The sequence below is a fragment of the Mesocricetus auratus genome, unplaced genomic scaffold (assembly GCF_017639785.1).
Source record: "Mesocricetus auratus isolate SY011 unplaced genomic scaffold, BCM_Maur_2.0 Super-Scaffold_100025, whole genome shotgun sequence".
In the NCBI taxonomy this organism is placed as follows: domain Eukaryota; kingdom Metazoa; phylum Chordata; class Mammalia; order Rodentia; family Cricetidae; genus Mesocricetus; species Mesocricetus auratus.
In genome coordinates this window covers 1,566,734-1,582,542 of record NW_024429206.1, presented here as the reverse complement: position 1 = coordinate 1,582,542, position 15,809 = coordinate 1,566,734, and the positions used below count along the sequence as shown (strand labels likewise).

The 15,809-nt window shown below is 38.3% G+C and overlaps 1 protein-coding gene across 1 annotated transcript in view; it reads right to left on the bottom strand.

The window, feature by feature from the left end:
- Window positions 1-13,378, bottom strand: part of LOC121134042 (vomeronasal type-2 receptor 116-like) — a 32,501-nt gene extending 19,123 nt beyond the window's left edge. The window contains exons 1-4 of the mRNA XM_040731617.1: window positions 13,179-13,378; window positions 10,077-10,368; window positions 8,441-9,247; window positions 173-400 (exon numbers count right to left, since the gene is read on the bottom strand). Coding sequence (XP_040587551.1) covers window positions 173-400; window positions 8,441-9,247; window positions 10,077-10,368; window positions 13,179-13,378 — 1,527 coding nt within the window. The remainder of the gene's footprint in view (window positions 1-172; window positions 401-8,440; window positions 9,248-10,076; window positions 10,369-13,178) is intronic.
- Window positions 13,379-15,809: the final 2,431 nt, after the last annotated feature.

Here is a 15,809-nt window from a genome sequence, read left to right as displayed (position 1 = left end):
ACACTGACTTTCTTGGGTATGGAGTCTTCCCAGAAACGAGACTCTATAAGAAGAAGTTACTGTTTCCTTTGCAAAAAGGTGTTCACTGCAGATAGCTTTTTGTTTAGGGGATCCTGAGCAAAATTTGTTCTAGTACGTGTAATTCATAGAGTTACAATTATACCCAACTTACCTCTGTAATTTCTGTGGCCCATTCTATCATGTCCTCGGATAAAGATAATTGTTGACCACGTGGACTATATGGAGAAAACTGTCCAACTTTCACCTTAAGTCCAAGACCTTCTGGAAAGTTCCAGTAGTTGAGAATGTCATAGTCTGCATTCAATTTCATTTTGTCATCCAAATTCACTTGTTCTCCAGCAGGATTAGTAAACTGCATGTTCTTTAGAAACGGGTGCAGCTAAAAAAGTTGCATTATCTTATGAAGTTGGTACCAGAGTGAAGACAAATTACCCAAGTGTTAGGGAAAGTGTTGTATTTTTTAAATCCTTGGTGCATAGGTATCAAGAATGTAGGACAAATGGCAGCTCATGAAAACTGAAATATAACATTTCTGAAAACATTCATCTGTTCAACAGACAGTAGTTCTTACACAAGCATCAACATAATGGATAAATGAAAGAAAACCTGGAAGTTGCCAGTTTGTCTAACAAAAGTTAGCCATATATATTTATTTTCAGAATTAACCTGTCCTGCTTTTCTTTTTATTGCTGTAACAAAAGTTTACATGTTACAGGCCATCACTGAAAGAAGCCAAATCAAGAACTCAAGGCAGGTACCTGGAGGTAGGAAATGAAACAGAGACCATGGAGGAATGCGCTTATTGACTTATTTGACATGGCTTGCCCTGCTTTCATTCTTATACAACCCAGGACAACCTGACCAGGGGTCACACTGTCCACAGTGAGCTGGGCCCTCCCACAACAATCATTGGTCAATAAAATTCCCACAAACTTGCTCATGGGCCAATCTGATGGATATCAATTTCAACAGAGGTTACACCTTCCAAAGTGAGTCTCATTTGTGTTAAATTGACAAAAAGTAACCAGTACATTGCCTATAGAGTGTCTGAAATGAAGCTTTGAATACCTTGGTGTGTTAGATGAGATTCTTTATGTAAAGTGTCAAGAGTAGTTTTAACATCACCTAGACCCTTAAGTAGTCTTGGAGGCAGGGATATATCTCAGTTGATTGAGTTGCCTAGCATGAGTGAAATCCTAGGTTTGATCCATGTTCTGCATAAAACTGGGCATTGTGGTACAACTCTGCTATCTCTGCATTTGAGTGGAGGCACCACTCATTATTGAATATTGCTGCCTTCTGAAGCCAAAGATTGTTAAGCCAAAATCCCAGTATTTGGTATAGAGAACTTTTTAGGAGTTGTTTTCCAGGGAGGCCTAGAATACCCTCCAAAATACAGGTTGCTGCCATTGTTCCTACTTGTCTATAACTGAGATACTATTGTTGAAGACACCAAGCTAGAGCTGAGCTGGAAGTCCTTCCTCCAGGTGAGCATTCAGTGGTGGATGCCATTAATGCTGTTGGGGAAGCAATATCATCATTGGTTCTATCTAGTTGCAATACCCTTGATTATAATAATGACCTTCCTGTCGAGATATACTCACTTGTATAATAGCACATGAATGTTATGGTGAATTTGAAGCACACACCAAAGGAGGAAATTCATAGCTGCTATTTATGGCTGAAGGGGATATTGACCCTAAAGGTAATGAATGCTCTTCTGTTATTTTGCTGAGTGGATGTGGTGTCAAACTGCTCTCTAATACTTATGCTGACACTGATAGATCGTGCTGCTTTCAGCAGTCGTTAGAGACATTTCTTGGAATGAGCAGAGGTTTTCAACTGGTCAAAGTACTAATAACAAGTGACTGAAGCACAAAGCGATTTGAACGATGAAATGTCCCTCATAAGCACAGACATTTGAGCACTTGGTGCCCAGTTGCTGTTACTGTTTGGGGGGGGGTTAGGAGATGCTGCCTTGTTGGAGGAATTATGCTGGGTGTGGCCTTTGCGAGTTTAAAGATCCATATCACTTCCAGTTTGCTAGCTCTGAGTGAGATAGAGGGTGTCAGCTACTCTCAGCTTCATGCTCTACTTGGTAACCAGACCTATTTCTTGTTGCCATGCTAGCCTCAAAATAGTGGACTCTGAATCTCTGGAACTGTGAGCTGAAATAACTCTGTCTTCTGGAAGTTGCCTTGGTTACAGTGCTTTATTAAAGCAATAAAAAGTAACTAACACAGAAGTTGTTATCAGGAGGGAAGTATTGATATGAAGAACCTATTCATGTTTTTTTGGAGGAATGTGGTAGCTTTTGGAAATTTGGAATAGTAAACCATCGAATGCTGTAGGTAGAGATGAAAGGACCTTCCTAGTAAGAGCCTGGAATCCAGTGGTGCTTAAACAATGAGTACTCTTGGGCACTTCAAGGGGTTGCAGAAAGGAAAAATAGCAGCAACTGGGTTAGAAGCCATTCCTGTGATATTTTGGGAAAAATTATTGCCTCTACCTTTGTCCTAAAACATGCCCTAGGATAATTTAAAAAGTAATGGATTAATTCATTTGATAAGGGAAAGTTAAGACAGCCTAATATCAAATCACTGGCATCATCATTATTAATAACTCTTACATAGATCTAGAATGAAAAAGTGCAAGAGGGGCCTTCACTTCTATAATTTGCCCTAGCCATGGTGCTTTATATAGCAACATAAAGGTAACTAATACCAAGTGCTTGGTCCTGAACAGAACATATAAATCACTCAAATGAAGGTTCAGAGTGTATTGTGGAAGAGAGGACCCAAAGGAGGTAAGGTCCAGAGTATGAGAATTTTGAATAAGACTCTGTTGTTGCATTCATGAATTTATTGCAGCTGTTATTACCTACAGAAGTTTTTCATGAAGTTATGCTCATCACCACACATTATTCAGTGGGGAGGAACTATACCTGACAGAAAGATTACGGGCAGTCAGTGGTTGCTGTGTGTGTGTGTGTGTCTGTGTGTGTGTGTGTGTGTGTGTGTGTGTGATACTCATTTCAGTGTTGCAGCTGATATTAGATTGTGCATATTTCAGTAAATCACACTCACGTTTATTTGAAGAATCATAATTGAACTCAGTGAGTTACAAAGAAGGTGTGAAAGTAGGAGGAGGGACTATTGGGAAGAGGTTTCAAGAAGAGCACGAGGGGTTAGAATACTTAATTATGGTGAACAGATCAAAAGCTCATAATATACATGTAGCAAATGATCAAAAATTTGAAAAACTATATTCTAGGAGAAACAGAAAAGGTGACTTCCTTTTTCTGTCATTTAAGGACATCATGAGGAAGCTGGGGCCTTTGCTTTGATCATGGTTTTTAAATTGCTTGAACTTGGGAGTGGGTTTCAAGTTTGTACAAAACTGTAGGAAATGACTTCCAATCTTCTGGACATTTTAACACCCAATGCATCCACAAGGAGAGTAGGATGCCCTCCCATTCCCATAACTTCTTGCTTAGAGTTAGTCCTGTGCAGATCCAGCACAAATGACTCCAGTTCCTATGAGCTCAAGGTTGCCATGGCTGTGTTGTCAGAAGATGGCATTTTACAGCACTTCTCTCTGCCTTCAACTCCAATATTGTTTCCACTCTTCTCTTCTGCAATGTTCTCTGAGCCTAAGAGGGGTTGTTGTAAATCCATAGTATAGGAAATAACACTTACAAGTCACTTATTCTCAGCAACTGAAGCAGGTGTAACTGGACTGTAAAGAGAGGCTTCTCACATTAAGACTGAGATTCGTACCTACCTAGTGAGGAATAGACTACTTCTATACCCACTGGAAGAAGGCATGGGAATAGGACAATATAAAAACACATTCAACAACAGAAAAATCAGTATGACACCACCAGATAGGGACCCTACAGCAGCAAGACCTGAACATCCCAATGAAGATGAAGCAGAAGAGAATGACCTTAAAACCAACTTCATGAAAATGATAGAGGCCCTTAAAGAGGATATGAGAAAATCCCTTAAAGAAACTGAAGAAAAAAAAAACCAAAAATAAAAGGAGTCAACAAATATCTTAAGAAAAGACAATGAAAAAACAATTCAAACAGCTCAAGACCTGAAAATTGAAATAGAGGCAAAAAAGAAAACACAAACTTAGGGAATTCTCGAAATAGAAAAGCTGCATAAACGATCAGGAACTATTGATGCAACATACCCAACAGAATACAAGAGATGGAAGACAGAATTTCAGGTGTTGAAGATACACTAGGAGAAATTGATTCATTGACCCAAGAAAATCTTAAGTTCAGCAAATCCCTAACACAAAATATCCAGGATATATGGGACACCGTGAAAAGACCAATCCTAAGAATAGTAGGTATAGAAGAAGGTAAAGAAACCCAACTCAAAGGTGCAGAAAAGATATTCAACAAAATCATAGAAGAAAACTTTTCCAACCTAAAGAAGGAAATTCCTATGAAAGTACAAGAAGCCTACAGAACACCAAATAGACTGGACCACAAAAAATGTCCCCTCGCCACATAATATTCAAAACCTCAAACATACAGAATAAAGAAAGAATATTAAGAGCAGCTAAGGAAACATTTCAGATAACATACAATGGCAAACCTCTCAGAATTACACCTGACTTCTCCATGGAAACTATGAAATCCAGAAGGTCCTGGATAGATATTTTACCAACACTAAGAGACCAGGGATGCCAGCCAAGGCCACTATACTCAGCAAAGCTTTCAATAACTATACATGGAGAAAAAAGGATATTCCATGGCAAAAACAATAATGAACAATCAATGTTCATTAATATCCCTCAATATTAATGGTCTTAACTCACCTATAAAAAGACACAGACTAACAGAATGGATACGAAGACAGAATCCATCCTTCTGCTGCGTACAAGAAACACACCACAACCTGAAAGACAGATGGTACCTCAGAGTTAAGGGTTGGGAAAAGATTTTTCAATCAAATGTACCCAAGATACAAGCAGGGGTAGCAATAAAAATATCTAACAAATTAGACTTTAATCTAAAATCAATCAAAAGTGATAAATGAGGTCACTTCTAATTCATCACAGTAGGAATCCATCAGTATGACGTCTCAATTCTGAACATATATGCCCCAAATACAAAGTCATCCATGTTGGTAAAAGAAACATTATTAAAATTCACATCACACAAAAAACCTCACACGTTTATAGTGGGAAACCTCAACATCCTACTCTCACCACTAGACAGGACCACCAGTCAGAACCTTAACAAAGAATTATAGGAACTAGTAGAAGTTATGTGTTGGGGAAGTCTCATGCCAATAAAGCACTGTCTGGCCAATAGGGAATCTAGATAGGAGGGACTAGGAGTCAAGAAGGACTCTGGGTAAGATAAACACAAGAGAGTTCGACATGTAACGCCATGGGGTAGGAAGCCCGGAAATGTCTCCGGTAAGAGAAATACATAGATTAACAATTATGGGGTAATTACTTAAGTCAGAGCTAGCTAGTAAGAAACAAGTAAGGCCAACAGCTTCATAATGAATATAGCCTCCTGTGTGTTTATTTGGGACTGATGCGGCTCTAGAACCAGGCTGGCGGGAAGGTTCCTCTCAAGAAAAGGCTTCTCATAACAGTTATGTCCCAATTTTGTTTAACAGACATCTCTAGAATATTCCATCCAAACACAAAAAATATGCCTTCTTCTCAGCCCCACTTGGAACCTTCTCTAATATTTGCCACATACTTGGCAACATAGCAAACCTCAACAGGTACAAAAAATTGGAATAACCCGGAATATCTTATCAGAATACCGTGGTTTAAAGTTAGACATAAACAGCAACACAAATTGCAGAAACACTACAAACTCATGGAAATTGAACAATGCCCAATTGCACCATTCCTGGGTCAAGGAAAAAATAAAATAAGAAATTGAATATTTCTTAGAATTAAATGAGAATGGGAACAGAACATACCCAAACTGATGGGACAATTTGAAAGCAGTGCTAAGAGGAAAGTTCATAGCACTAAATGCCCACATAAAGAAACTGGATAAAAGTCACACTAGAGAATTAACAGCACAACTGAAAGCTCTAGAACAAAAAGATGCACACTCACTCTGAAGGAGAAGACACTCAGAAAAGATCACATTGAGTGCTGAAATCAGTAAAGGAGAAGTTATGAAAACAATGCAAAGAATCAATGTCACAAAGAGCCACACTGATCCTCTTAGAAGAGAAGGTAGGTGGTATCCTAGAAGGAATGGTACAGGAGACTGCTTCCTGAACATATCACCAGTAGCCAAGAAGCTGAGATTGACGATTAATAAAAGGGAACTCCTGAAACTGACAGGCTTTTGTAAAGCAAAGGACATAGTCAACAAGAAAAAACTGCAACCCACAGAATAGGAAAAGATATTCACCAACCCCACATCTGACAGAAGGCTGATTTCCAAAATATACAAAGAACTCAAGAAGCTAGTCACCAAGCATCAATTGTCCGATTCAAAAGTGGTATACAGAACTAAATAGAGAATTCCCAATAGAGGAGTCTAAGGTGACTGAAAGACACATAAGAAAGTGCTCAACATCCTTAGCCATCAGGGAAATGCAAATCAAAACAACTCTGAGACACCATCTTACTCCTGTCAGAATGGCTAAAATTAAAAAAAAAAACCAATGATAGTTTATGCTGGAGAGGATGTGGAGAAAGGGGAACACTCCTCCACTGCTGGGGGAGGGGGAGTGCAAACCTATACAGCCATTTTGGTGTTCAGTACGGCACTTCCTCCGGAATATGGGAATCAGTCTATCATAAGATTCAGCATTTTCACTCTTAGGCATATACCCAAAAGACAGACATTCATAAGAATTTTTATATCCCTGTGAATAATATGCTTTTTAAAAATTATTTTCTAGATAATTTCATACCTAAGTAAATTAAACTGCATTTACATAATTTCTGGTCTCCATTTTCATCTCAGCTCCTCCCATGACACCCACCTCCCTCTTAATATTTTTACCTTTGTACACACACACAAACAAACACACACACTGACACCATAGTGAGTCCATTTAGTGTTCTTTGTATGTACAAGTGCTGATCACTTGGAATAAGACAACCTATCAGGTTACACGTCTCTGAGTTAAACTTATTCTCCCTCACTTAGTATGCACCAATTGTCTGAAGGTCTTCACCTCGTTGAGGGACTTTGTGAATTTCCACTGTTCAGGCTGACAGACCAACTGGTGTTTTCATTATGCATGCTGACATTTCGTGATGGTGTTGTAATTTTGATTCAAATTACATTTAATATGTTAATTGATTTGTATGGGATGAACACTTATGCAATATCAATTGATCTGATCTATTATCATGGGAGGTCTTTGCACTTCCTGGGGCCTTCCTCAGTTACTTTCTTCAGTGTATTAAAGACATGGTAGAGAAGATTCATTTCTTTGGTAGGTTTATTCTCAGATACTTAATTTCTTTGTGGCTATTGTCAATGGGACTATTCATTTTTGGTTGTATGTTAAACATTGGTATACAGGAAGACTGATGATTTTTTGTGTTAATTTTTTTGTCTTGACAATTTGCTAAAAGTGTTTATCAGATCTAAGAATTTGTGATGGAGTCTTTAGGGTCTCTTATGTATAGAATATTATTATCTACAAGGAAGGATGTTTTGGCTTCCCCCTCTCTCATTTGTATCCTTCTATTACCTTTTCTTAACTTATTGTTTCTGTTGAAATTAGATTAGCAGTCTGTTTCTGAGCACCTTACCCTGGGACAGCTCCACCCCTAATTTCTTCTGTAGTCTTTATTGAATGCTGTGGAATTACATATGCCTGGGCATCCTACTCTTATTTTTCTCTGCTGCCCAGTCTGACTCCACAGGCTTTGCTGCATGGTGTGGTAGTCCAGTGAAGTATTCTGTCTCCAGTCAGCTCAGTCCCTTCCCTTTCTACTGAAGCCTCTTGTCCATGGGTGGGATTCTACATACTTAAGTGTAATATTCTCAGTTCGTTCTTCCCTCCAGCTTTTCTCTGTAGACTCTTTCTCTATGTTGTGTGATTCCATGTGCCTAGGCACTGTATCCTCTACAGTCAGCTACGGCATCACAGCCTCCACTACTTCCAATGGGACTCATAAGACTAGATATGTTATGCATTTTTCCTATAGAAATCCTTGATCTGGCAACATAAACCACTGATGTAGATTTAGAACACATTTCCTTCTTTCCACAGATACTACTTTGTTCTTTGAACCATGTCTGTATACATCTTGACTTACTTGCTTTTTCAGTGTTACAAGTAGTTTAGTTTGTGCTCTTAGAGATCCTAAGACAAGAAATGTGGCCTCCTAAAGAATAAATTTAGAAAAATCACATTGCTGAAGTTGTGAGCAATCCTGGGGGGAGACACATTACCTGCCAGGCTGGAAATATCAGGTCTTCTGACTTTCTTGTTGGCTTTCCTTCTACTTGATGAAGAAGCATCTCATGAAGGCTGTGGGCCACAGCATACACAGCATTGTATGTGTTATAAGCGTACTCAGTCATGACCGTATCAAAAAAGTTCTTAGGTGAGTCACGCAAGGAAACATTAGGCGCACAGTTCTCCAGTGTATTACAATCATCGTCAGCAAATGAGCAGTTAAAAAAGTAGAACCAGAACCTCGTAAGGTAAAAATCTTCTGGGTATTTAGAAGGGTGAACTGATTGGATAAAATTCCCATAACCAGAGATTTCTTTGTGGTGATGTGTGAAAATGAGACTCCCATGGAAGGACTGCAAAATGAAAAGCCTTGAATGGAGGGAAATATCCCATTCTGAGTTCATGATCCAGACTTTCGTGGTAACTAAAGTATGTTTTAAGTAAAACAGGAAACCTCTCAGAAAGTCACTGTCACCATAGGCAATGATCACATTTGCTGATGACTTCAGAAGCCGTGTAGGATTCAACGGTCTGTTTGCTAAATAGGATACTTCGCTGACTGGAAGCATTTCTACAAAATCTATACATATTCTGTTTCTGTCCATTTCTGCCCCCAAGTCTGAGATGATCTCAACACCTTTTTGTCCTTCAGACACAATCAACCCCACCCAATTCCAGTGGAAATAATTCAATAAGGAGACAATGCCACGGGCCAGAGACATATCCTTGGAGGCCATCTGATAGAGATCAGGAAACTGGTCATGATTGTTGAGGTTAAGATCAAAAGACCCAATGGCCAGCTAAAAGAAAAGGAAGAGAGAAGCAGAATTAAGAGGAGGGGGCATAGTGTGCACGTCCAATCATGACAGACCTTTAGAAGCAGCTAGAGTGATGAGGAGTATTTGATTGATCATTACATCTGTATATATGTGCACATGGGGTCCGAGGTTAATACTGAAATCCTTACTCTGTCATTTTTCACTTATTTTTTTCTTTTTATTTTGAGCATAGATCTCTAAGTGAACCTTCAGCTCACTGTTTGTCTGTGAGGGACTCTTTGCTTTACCAGAAGTGATGTATACTGCTCAGTGGTTTAAGACTGCTCTTCCAGAGATCCTGGGTTCAATTCCCAGCACCCAAATGGGAGCTCACAGTTATCTATAACTTTAAGATCTGACATCCTTACACAGATGTGTATGCAGTCAAAACACTGATGCACATAACATGATAAAAGAAATAAATTATTAAAAGAAGATGTACACTGCCATGGGCAGATTTTATTTGAGTGATAGAGATCCAAACTCATGCTTGTGAATCAAATACTTTACTCCTAAAGCTACGTCTCTAGACTATCATACCATGAAAATTCTGGCATTCTACTTTCTGAGAACTTCCTAGAAAATTCCTGATCATTCAGAGTTCTAGGTAATCACTGTCTGCCCCTGCCTTTCTTTTTTCTCTGTCATAGACAAAGAAAATATGGATATGTCACCAAGTCACTGAATAATTACTGTTTGGGATTATAAACTTTGTCAGATGAATGAGCACATTTTTTCACCATCTTTTGCCTCCTGGTATGGCAGTGAACTTACGAGTGTTTTTATGTCTCTTCACTCCACTCATTCTCACCTGTGGATATTTGTAGAGTCCCAGCAGTGTCGCTATATGGGAAGATATTATCGATGATACTCCTGTGAGTACTGCAACAGACTTCATTTCTCTCCTACAGGTGTAATTAGTTACATACTTCTTTGGGCCTGATTGCCATGTGATGCATCTATCCAATGTCCACCATTCATTGAACAGGACATTATAGATGTCATATCCCAGAGACACATTGGGTAAAAGGTGGAGGTTCTGGTTGATCTCCTCAATGGCAAAAACCATTGCAAGAACTAGCTGGTAGTTCTTGGCATTTAACCTGAACAGAAGACACACACGTATTTAGGGGTGCTGTGGTTTTATGTCAGGTATCTCCCACATACTCTTATCTGGACTCTGTCCTCAGTTGATGACATTAATGGAGGCTGTGGATCTTTCAAAAGGCTGACCCTAACGGAGGAAGTGGGTCATGGAGGAGAGGCCTTTTGGCTTTACATGTTTACGTCCATTCCCTTCCAATCTCTTGATTCCCGAGGGAAAATACAATGTGACCAGCCAAATTCCTGCTCCTGTCATAATTGTGATTTCTCTCCTTACTGTCATGTCCTACCTCCCCGATGAATAGTATCTCTATGGAAGTGTAAGTCCAAACAAACCACTTTCCCTTAACTTGCGTTTGTGTGGCGTCCACACCACAAACAAGTCCAAGGTATTGGGAGATGAAAGACAAGATGTCCAAATGTTTGTGCTAAGAGAATGAGTCTGCCGCCTTTATTGCTAAGAAAATGCACGTGTGTCTGTGTCTTTGCATGCTGCATGCCTGTCTGTGTGTGTGCTGTAAATAGTGAGCAGCCTTATATACAGACTTACAGCACAATGGGAAAACCCCAGGTGCAGAAGCCTGTGTTTTCCTTTTGTTAGATATCGATGTCAGGTGGGCAAAGCCGGGTCTGTAATCCAGGACTAGAGAACAGGGTGCAGCTGTGGCTATCAGCTGAGAAACAATGCACAGAGGTCCGTGGGGGTTGGGGCCCAACAATTTTGTTATGGTGTTTTTTCACGGTAATGGATAAGTAATATTAACAAGATGAAAAACATATGCTACATTTGTTTTCAAAAGAAAAAACAACACAAGATTATATACTTTAAGTTGATAACATATTTAATACACTTTAAAGCCTTACAGTAGTAGGTCAAGTCAAAACAAAAATTTGGAAAAACTGAAAAGCTTATTCATCTCTGAATACTGGAAGTATGAAGGAAGGAGGTAACATTAGAAAGTTCTTATAGAGATATGAATATTGAAATAAGAACTGAGAATTGCTTTTAAAGCATCATATATATCATTTTCTAAAACAATTAAAATTTGAGAATTAGGCATCCGGGTACATGCCTTTAATCTCAACTTCTAGAAAGTAGAGGGAGAAAATCAATATGAATTCAAGGCCAGCCTAATATATACAATAAGTCCCAGGGCAGACAGAGCTATCAGAGAGAGAACAACGAGAAAGTGTGAGCGAGAAAGTGAGTAAGGAGAGAGAGAGAGAGAGAGAGAGAGAGAGAATTGGGAGCCTAACTGACCTTCCATTGTAATCAGATTAGTGACTCTAATTGGCATCATAGAATCTTGCAATATTTAATAGAATAATGAGCAAGAGAGGGAAATTAGGGGAATACAAGTAAACAAAGAAAAAGTCAAACTATCATTATTTACAGATGACATGATTCTGTATATTAGATGTTCTAAAATTCTACAAGAAAAGAAATGATTGTCACATTCAGTAATGTTGGAGGATGTAGAGTCATCTTGTATAATCAATAGGTTTTTTGACACACCAACGACAAACATACAAAGAAGGATATCATAAATACATACCCATTCACAATAGCCTTAAGGAAAATAAACTATGTAGGAATAAATTTAACCAAGGAAATGAAGTATTTCTTTAATGAAAACTTTAAAATTCCAAAGAAGAAAAGACACTAGTAAATGCAAAGATACCCGTGCTCATGGACAGGTAGAAAGTGTAATGAAAATGACCATTCTACCAAAAGCCCTTTATAGATTCAATGCAATCCTAGTCAAGACACCATACTACTTTTATCAGGAACAAATAAAAATTCTATCCTAAAAAATTTAAATGAAATACAAAGAAATCCTAAGAAAACAGAACAATACTGGAGCGGTTACAATTTTAGATCTTAATATATATTAGAGAGCCGTAGTAATAAAACAACATGGTACTGACACAGAGCAGACACGTAGAGCAATAGAACAAATTCAATTCCCAAACTTGAGAATGTGTAATCCCAGCAACTTAATATAATACTAAGAAGCCAAAAATACCTATTCCAAGAAAAGAAGCATCTTCAACTAATGGTTCTGAAAAGACTGGATATCCACATGCAGAAGAATGAAACTAAATCTCTAGATATCAACTTTCACAAAAGCTAATTAAAGTGGATCAAAGACCTAAATGAAACACCAAAACTGCTAGAAGAGAACATAGGCAGTATCCTCCATAATATAGTTGTAGGGAATGACTATGTTTGTTGAAGAATAATGCTAATTAATGGGTATTCATGAAAATAAAAGTCTTTTGCACAGTAATCAACGAGGTAAAGCAAAAGCCCACTGAGTAAGAAAATCTTTGCTAACTATAATTTAAGAGAGGTTTCATATCAATATAAATACAAATAAGTCAAAAAGCTAACAGAAATAACTGAAAAATTAAGATCCTTTGCTATTCAGGAAGAGAATTTTTCATATACTCATTGTCCAAATCCATGCCCATGACTTGTATTTTGATTCTAGGCAATTCTGTTGGATATTATTCAGTGACAACACAGGTCGGAAGAGGGCCAGGAATGGGGAAGTAATAAGGAGAGAATTGAGTCTCAGAAAGGAGAAGCCAGAATGAAGGAAACTAGAATTCTTTTGTTCTTTTCAGGCAAAGAATCTAGTAAATAGAAACAGTAAAAATAAATCACAGACAATCCTTGGGATATGGAGTAGAAAGAGCACTATGCAGGATGTAGACAGCACCAGTGTATGCACACATAGTATTTCTAGGCATTATCTAGTCAAAAATACGGAACACAATGAAGAAATGAAAAAAATGAACTTACTGAACATAGTAGGACATATTTCTTGGATCCTCAGTCAAGAAATCTAAAACAATAGTAAAAAGTGGAAAAAATGCAGCAACCACCATTTCCCCATCCTTGTACACACTGGGTTTTGCCTTTAAAGCACAGTCAGAACGGTCAAAGGAGTAGACATGGCTGGAATACTGCAGGGCCAGGAACATAAAGAGCAGGATGAACATTATGGACGTATCTACAAAGTCTAACTCTGCGTAGAGTTCAAATTTTCAGAGCCAGCAGGTGTATACATATCCCATGTACTTGTATCCATTCGTGTAAATCACAATTTTGTTGTTGACTCTGATGGCTACCCCTATTCCCACAGCTCTTTCAACTCAGTTTCTAATATCCTCTGGAAGTTTTTCAAATTTTTCTTCCCTGGAGTGTCACATCTGCAGTCATACTTCAGTTTTAAAAAAAGCACAAATGGAAAACATGTTTGAGGCTCATCTTCTCCAGGCCCAGGTGCCATGATGTCATTCAGCCCCACTGACAACAGGGCTTCCTCCTGAGATGAAGTCCTTCTGGAAAGACTTGACCGAGCAGGCGTTCAGAAACTTTTACCTTCAGTTATGATCATAATATTTTCATGAGTGATTGGGGAATTGCATTGTTTCATTTTATTATGTTCAAGCCTTGGGTTTACTCTTCAGCACCACATAAACTGGCATTATTACAAACATCTGTAATCTCAGCACTGGAAGACCAAAAGACAGGAGAATCAGGAGGCCAAGACCATCTTTATGTATATATAGGATGGTTGAGGTCTACAATTACTACAGATTATGTCTCAAAAGTGTTGTTATAATCAATCTATATATTCAAAGCATGTATGTTTCACATTTTTGTGGTTTTCTTAGCGTATGTGGGGTATCTGCTACTTTCTCCCTCTTAAACACAAGAAAATGAACTGAAAATATTAGTAAATTATTCTACCAGTAAGATATTGAGAACAAAATACATGGACATATCTTTATTGCCCTGGAGCACAGAAACACATCAAGGAAGTGAAATGATTCAGTGTGATGTTGTTTGTGGTGTATCATTGCTATCATATCTTTACTAAATAATGATGTACCCAGTTTGGTTTATAAACTGTGACACGTTCTAGTCCATGTAAATCATTAACAATATGGGAAATCATAAGGCTGGGATAAAATATGGAGTATATGGTGCCTATATGTACTTTGTTTCAATTTTATTTAGACATAATAATTCTTTGAAATAGAGACTTCTAGTTCTTTTTGGTGTGTGTGTGTGTGTGTGTGTGTGTGTGCGTGTGTGTGTGCATGTGTGTCTGTGTTTGTGTGTGGATATCAAGTGGAGGTCAGAAGTTGAAATCAGATGTCTTCCTTAATTGCTGTGCATCTTATTTTGTTACAGACAGGGTTTCTTAATGAAACCAGAACTGTATGATTTAGGCAACCAGTCTCTGCCTCTGAAAGGAATCACCAGAACTACAAGTGTGTGGAGTTTATGTCATGTTCATTTTATTTTCTACCCCAGTCAGATATACAGCAGGAGTGATGCCAACTCTTTGTTTTCAACCTAACTGCATATGAAGTACTGTGTACTCCTTTGATGGATATTTATTTATTTGTAATTGATATCACAACTTTTTTAAAATACTGAAACATAAAGCAGGCAAATTTTATAACTTTACTGGAAAAATACTGCAACATAAAACAACATGTATAGAGATCTTTTAGTTAAAAAGAAGCCAGTTATCTATTCCTAATGGTGTGTTCATTTTTTTGGGAGGTTAGAAGGAAAGGTTTCATCTTATCTTACAACTCTAGCATCACATTCCATCACTGAGGGAAGTCAGAGCAGGAACTCAAAGCAGGAACCGTGAGACAGTTTGTGAGATAGAGACCATGGAGGAGTGCTGATACTGCCTTGCTCAGTCTGCGCTCATATACAACCTGGATGCTGAGGAGCATTTAGGTTGTTTCAAAGATCTGGCTATTATGAATAATGTTGCTATGAACATAGTTGAGTAAATGTCCTTGTGGTGTGAATGTGCCTCCTTTGGGTATATGCCCAAAAGTGGTATTGTGGGGATATGAGGTAGGTTGATCCATAATTTTCTGAGAAATCACCATACTGATTTCTACACAGGCTGTACAAATTTGCACTCACTCGAGCATTGGAGGAGTGTTCTCCTACCCCACATCCTCTCTAGCATAAGCTGTCATTGGTGTTTTTGATCTTAGCCATGCTAATCTGTGTAAAATGGAATTACAGAGTGGATTTGATTTGCATTTCCCTGATGACTAAAGATGTTGAGCATTTCCATAAGTGACTTTCTCCCATTTGAGATTGTTTTGTTGAGAATTTTCTGTTTAGATCTGCATCCCATTTTTAAATTGGATTTCTTGATATTTTGATATCTAGTTTCTTGAGTTCTTTGTGTATTTTGGAGATTAGCGCTCTGTCAGATGTGGGGTTGGTGAAGACATTTTCCCATTCTATAGGGCGCTGTTTTGTGTTGATGACTGTGTTCTTTGCTTTTCAGAAGCTTCTCAGTTTCAGGAGGTCCCATTTATTCATTGTTGCTCTCAGTGTTTGTGCTACTGGTGTTATATTCACATAGATGACTCCTGTACTTAT